Below are 6,101 nucleotides of genomic sequence, written 5' to 3' on the forward strand. Positions count from 1 at the left end.
TAAAGAGCATGGTTAAGATTGTATACAAGCTTTTGATAGATACCGATCAAAGAAACTTTGAAGATGGCTGATAATCCATGTTAATGAATTGAACCCAGTTACCAAACAATAATCCATTTCTTGTAATTCAAGTTTTTCTAAAGGTCCCATTAATTGATCTAAAAGTAGATAGAAAGAAGAATAAGCCTGGATGCATATATCAAAATAATAGAAATAATTCAGGATGGCTGAACCCAGCACTTGGAGATCTTTCATTTCTTGCAGTGAGGTCCCTTTGTCCTCTAAGCCTTGGAAAACTTCCCTACACTTCTAGTCCAGCAACTCTGTATATTCCTCTAGGAGAAAAGCACAGTTATAAGAAAACTACAACTTACAAGAATAATATTTCTTGATATCTAAGACTTAATCCTGGGTTGATGTTTGGAAATAAACACAAATATTTGGACACTATTTCAGTGTAAAAGCTCAAGGACACCCAGACTCCAATGTATGTACACATTTTCAGTGGACTTTTTCTATTTGCTATCTTTTTGTTTCCTTTAGTTGACATATGGCTTTGTTCCAGTCATGGATAAAGCAACTAGAGCAGTTTTCTTCCAACAAATGTTTCCAGATGAATCCCACCAACACAGGGGCCTCCTCTAGCTATTGCTGTATTTTAGATGGGTGTGGATTGGCCTTCTTGCTGTGAATGATGATAAAGGAGAGAAATTTGTACAGGTTGTGCTCCTGATGTTTTCCCATCATGGCATCTGCTTTGATTTCATAGCAGAGTTCTCAGATGTAGCTTTTTACAATGATTTTACTCATTTAATAGATGAAGGATTGCAAATGTACCAAGTTCTTATGAACAGCACAGCCAATGTAATAGTCATATATGGTGAAAATCAGTCCATATCAATTCCGAGAACGTACCTCCAATTTTCAGAAGTGGAGGATATACCAAAGAAGACAAAAATCTGGGTTATAGCAGCTCAGACAGATTATACTTCAACTTCTTCTCATAAATCTTGGGGTATCGATTTCCTGCAAGGTGCTTTATCCTTTGCAGTTCACACAAAGGAGGTCCAAGATTTTCCAAAGTTTCTGGAAAGCATACATCCCATCGGCAAACAGCATGATTATTTTAGGAAAGGTTTCTGGGAACAGGCATTCAGTTGTTTCTTCCCCAACTCTGAAACAGAGAAGTCTGAGAGAAAATGTACTGGACAGGAGAGGCTTGAGACCCTTCCTACATCTGTGTTTGAAACACACATGAGTGGCCAGAGCTACAATATTTACAATGCAGTCTATGCTGTGGCTCATGCTTTGCAATTTCTGTATTTATCCAAGTCCAGACAAGGAACATCAGTGAAAGAAGGAAGGCAACAGTTTCGGAATCAAGTGTTGTGGCAGGTAAGATCTTAAGCAGAGAAATGCAGAAACCTTCACCATATCTGTAGTTGCAACATCTGTCCATAAACTCTAACAAACAATATTCTCTAAGGGCATTGACATTATGTTTAAAAGTGAAATGTACTAATTACTTACTCAGTTGAAATATTTATATGCTCATATTAAAATTTTTAAAAAGGCATTCTACAAAATTGTAGCCACATCCTTTAGAATATGCTTCTCTCCATCAAATTAACTGCCAAAATGATCAGACTGTAAGTAGAGGGAAGGAGGTGGTCTACTCCCTCCACATGATGTGCTACAGCAGAGGCTTAGCCACATTTTGTTGTAGATACTTTGATTGGAATGTTTGCATTGAGTTTGATCAAATAGGTTCAATTTCCTCTTAGAAATTTTAGGTTCTAGGATCTGGAGCGGGGGGAACCATTGAGACACAGCTCTTTCATTGGTAAAAGTACCAACATGCCCACTTTTCAAGACATTCCCTGATGAGCATGTTCTCATGCAAACCATGAATGGAGGAGAAAGGATTGATAATAATAGCGAGGCATCCTTCCTCAAAAGAGATTCAGGGTGCTGGAATGCTCCAATTCCATCAGGTCTAGAGCTCCTGCCTCTTCATGAATCTCCTGCTGAGACTCACCAGCATTTCTATTATGTATAATTTATTACGAATTGTGGTTATAATAGTAAAATCTAATGCAAACTAAACTTAAAGAAAGAGAAGAGAAGGGGAGAGAAGAGAAAGGAGTAAAAAGTGCAGGAAAAAAAGAAAAAGAGGAAGAGAAAAATAGGAATATAATAAAGAAAAAGAAAAGAAATATATAAAGAAGTGATTTCCAACCTTCATAATAGCAAGTATAAGCAAATTTAGTGACTCTTCACACCCCCCCCCCCAAGTTTAGAAACGTTTATCTCTTCATCCCATATCCCATCTCTCACGTATAAACAAATCTGTAAAACATCAACTTTTCAGTTCTGGTGTCAGCAGAAAGTTTGTAAAGTGTTGACAGAGGTAACAACATATATTGTTTTAACCTTGATCAAATAAACCAGGTTTAAATTCCTTCCATTTACTTGTAACAGTCTCCCAGAATTCATACCTGCAGAAAACCAGTGCCCTGAGGTCTCCTCATGAGGAGCAGCTATCTGGAGCATATGTAGGTGATCTCCCATCCTCTCCTTATCCATAGAGCTCCCAAGGAACCGATCTACTTACTGTTTCCTTGGTCTTTGCTGCAGTCATCAGCTCTGCTTTTGCAGAGCTGTCTTCAGTTTGCATACCTCCCCTTGAACTCTCCAGACTCATCTGCATTTCTACAGGCAGATATTCACAGCAAGAGAAGCAAAGTTTTACAATACATGAAAGGAAAAGAAAGAGAACAGCTTTGTATGCTTCCATGAAGAAGATTCTGAAACAAACGGGAGGGAGTGAAGGTGTTTTTATCTCCTTTATGAACAGAAGACCAAGGCAGGATGTTATTTTGAGTCCTCCTCTAGTCAGACATATGTACTTTCATGGGAGGAGAGAATCATACAGTTCAAAATGACATTTAGGCCATCAAAAACCAGCTCCTTCAGTGCAGGATTTCAAATTCCTGCAGTCCCAACAGGTTCTATGTTGTGCAGTTTTTATTTTAATTTATTAATATGCTATTTTATTTCTTCTACTTCTGTTTTAGAATGATTTTTATGTTACTTGTTTGATGCTCATATATAACCAAATTAAAGCAAACAAACAAATATCAAGGATGAATTCTTTCTCTTCTTCCTTCCTTCCTTCCTTCCTTCCTTCCTTCCTTCCTTCCTTCCTTCCTTCCTTCCTTCCTTCCTTCCTTCCTTCCTTCCTTCCTTCCTTCCTTCCTTCCTTCCTTCCTTCCTTCCATCTCTATGTGTGTCTCTGTATTGTAGCTTCATTCCTTTTTGAGAAGTGTCTCATTCAACAACAGTGTTGGTGAAAAGATCTCCTTTGACAAAAATGGAGAATTCATTGGTGGATTTGATATTATCAATTGGATCACATTCCCAAACCAGTCCTTTCTTAGGGTCAAAGTTGGAGGGATAGATCCCACAGCTCCGCCAGACAAGTTCTTCAATATTTCTGTGGATTCCATCACGTGGCCTATAGGCTTTAATCAGGTTAGATGTTTGAATCTCAAGCTGTCTACTTTCATTTACGTAATATAAGAAAGAAAACTATTGATAGAATTTCCATGGCATCATTTCTGAGCCATGGAAATGCCCTGGGAAAGGAAAAAAAATAGATGATATACATATGGATATGGATATGGATATGGATATGGATATGGATATGGATATGGATATGGATATGGATATGGATATGGATAGGTGTAGGTGTAGGTGTAGGTGTAGGTGTAGGTGTAGGTGTAGGTGTAGGTGTAGGTGTAGGTATAGGTATAGATACAGATACAGATACAGATATGTAGTAATGTACTCATTTCAAATATTTGGTATAGAATGTTTGGTATATTCAAATACTTGGTATAGAATGTAAAGACTACAGCCTTTATTATTCACAAAAGAAAATGTTGGCCTTCTGTATACTCTGCATAAGGTATGGACAATGGAAACCATGGTTTTGATGTAAAAGCTACAGTCCTATCTACTAGATTTCTTCAATCTGGTGACATCTAAATTAAGAAGATTAGAACACCATCATTCCCTACCCACCCTAAAGATTCTATATTGAGAATGGGGATGATGGTTATAGAAGGCCATAGTTTCCAATAATGGTAGATGCTTAATGTGTCAGTTGCAGAACAACTACATTTCAAAATGATGTCATCCTACTATTCAAAATTTATCAATCACTTCTTAATCTGTTGATTGCTCAGTAACAGTATGTCTTCAAAGACTTCCTTTTTCAGCTACATTTTATAATATTCTTCATTTATCGATAGACACCACCTTTTTCTTTGTGTAATGATCCTTGTGAGGCAGGATACAGCAAGGCCAAGAAAGAAGGGGAGCCGTTTTGCTGCTATGATTGTCTTCTGTGTCCAGAGGGGAAAATATCAAAGAAGAAGGGTAGGAACTTTCCAAATATAATGAGACTAAGCCATTTTGTACAACACCACGTATAATCTATTATATCCACTCCACTGTGTTTTTTTTTTAGACATGGATGACTGCTCTCTGTGTCCAGAAGATCATTATCCAAACCCTGATAGAAATAAATGCATACCAAAGCAGATCGCCTTTTTGTCCTATGAAGAACCCATAGGGATCAGTCTCACTGCTCTTTCTCTTAGTTTTTCTTTAATGACAACTTTGGTAATTACAATCTTCATTAAACACAAAAACACTCCCATTGTCAAAGCCAACAACCGGAATCTCACCTATACTCTCCTCCTTTCCCTCCTCCTCTCTTTCCTTTGTGTATTTCTATTTGTTGGGAGACCTGATAAAATTGTGTGTCTCCTTCGACAACCAGCTTTTGGGCTCATCTTCTCTGTGGCGGTTTCTTGTGTGTTGGCCAAAACCTTTGTTGTGGTTCTAGCATTCATGGCCACCAAACCTGGTTCCAGATTGAGGAAATGGGTGGGTGGAAGAATGGTCAGTTTCATTCTTCTTTCCTGCTCCCTTGTTCAAGCCAGCTTTTGTGCTGCATGGCTGATAATGTCCCCACCATACCCAGATTTTGATGTGCACTCAATGTCTGAAGAAGTCATCATGGAGTGCAGTGAGGGGTCAGTCACCATGTTCTACTGTGTCTTGGGCTTTATGGGTTTCCTGGCCGTGGTCAGCTTCTCTGCTGCTTTTCTAGCTAGGAAGTTACCAGACAGCTTCAATGAAGCCAAATTCATCACCTTCAGCATGTTGGTCTTCTGCAGTGTTTGGCTGTGTTTTGTTCCAACCTATCTAAGCACCAGAGGAAAATACATGCTGGCTGTGGAGATCTTCTCCATGATCTCCTCCAGCGCTGGCTTATTGGTGTGTATCTTTTTTCCCAAATGTTTCATCATTGTGATGAGACCTGAACTGAACAATAAGCATCAGCTAATGAAAAGAAAGTTTTAAAGACATGTCTGTTTGCCTCAAATCCTGAATATGTATCTGTCAGAGAATTTTTCCAACTGTCCATTTAAGCCTGAGATCAAAATACAATTATATTTGCCTTGTTTATTGTGGATATGTGTCCTATGGAGCAAGCGAACTGGACCCTGTTCTTCATTTAATTAGTTAGAATATTGAGCTATACAAATAATCATTTTAACATTACTGGTTGATTTAATTCATCCATTGACTTAATTCATATGCACATTAGAACGTGTAAAGGGAGTGTGGATTCTGGGGTAATCTGTTTTCTATACAGAAGAGCTTTTGGTTTAAAAAAACAAGGTCAATGAATTGTTTCTGAAGCAACCACACACTGGAAATTCTCAGGTTCTGTAGAGAGTAGGTATGATGACCTTGATGGAGATATCCAGGTTCCATTGCTAGGCAAAAGGGAATAAAACATTTTTAAATTCCACAATGAAGTAACGTTCAGAAGCAACTCAGGCAGATGCCTCCATAATACACTGAACTATAAGGAGGAAGATGTACAACACAATCAGATTAGCAAGATTTTGTCATTATAGCCAATCTCAACAAAAGTAGTTGCGGCCTTCCTGTAGATTTGATTTCCTGGTCTGGTCTACCCTGACAGGGCTGACAGGTACACATCATCTGAGGTAGTCACC

The 6,101-nt window shown here is 38.3% G+C and overlaps 1 protein-coding gene across 1 annotated transcript; it reads left to right on the forward strand.

The window, feature by feature from the left end:
- Window positions 1–4,536: 4,536 nt before the first annotated feature.
- Window positions 4,537–5,436, forward strand: LOC148215295 (vomeronasal type-2 receptor 26-like). The gene has a single exon (XM_088144043.1). It carries the CDS (start codon window positions 4,537–4,539, stop codon window positions 5,434–5,436), a length of 900 nt encoding a protein of 299 aa, XP_088000169.1.
- The last annotated feature ends 665 nt before the right edge of the window (window positions 5,437–6,101 follow it).

The sequence above is a fragment of the Python bivittatus genome, unplaced genomic scaffold (assembly GCF_059951505.1).
Source record: "Python bivittatus isolate LINGU-HERP-01145 unplaced genomic scaffold, Pbiv_v1 ctg000430_np1212, whole genome shotgun sequence".
Lineage (NCBI taxonomy): Eukaryota > Metazoa > Chordata > Lepidosauria > Squamata > Pythonidae > Python > Python bivittatus.

Excerpts from the sequence above, each read along its gene's own strand:
- LOC148215295 (XM_088144043.1), top strand. The coding sequence starts at position 4,537 with ATGGATGACTGCTCTCTGTGTCCAGAAGATCATTATCCAAACCCTGAT.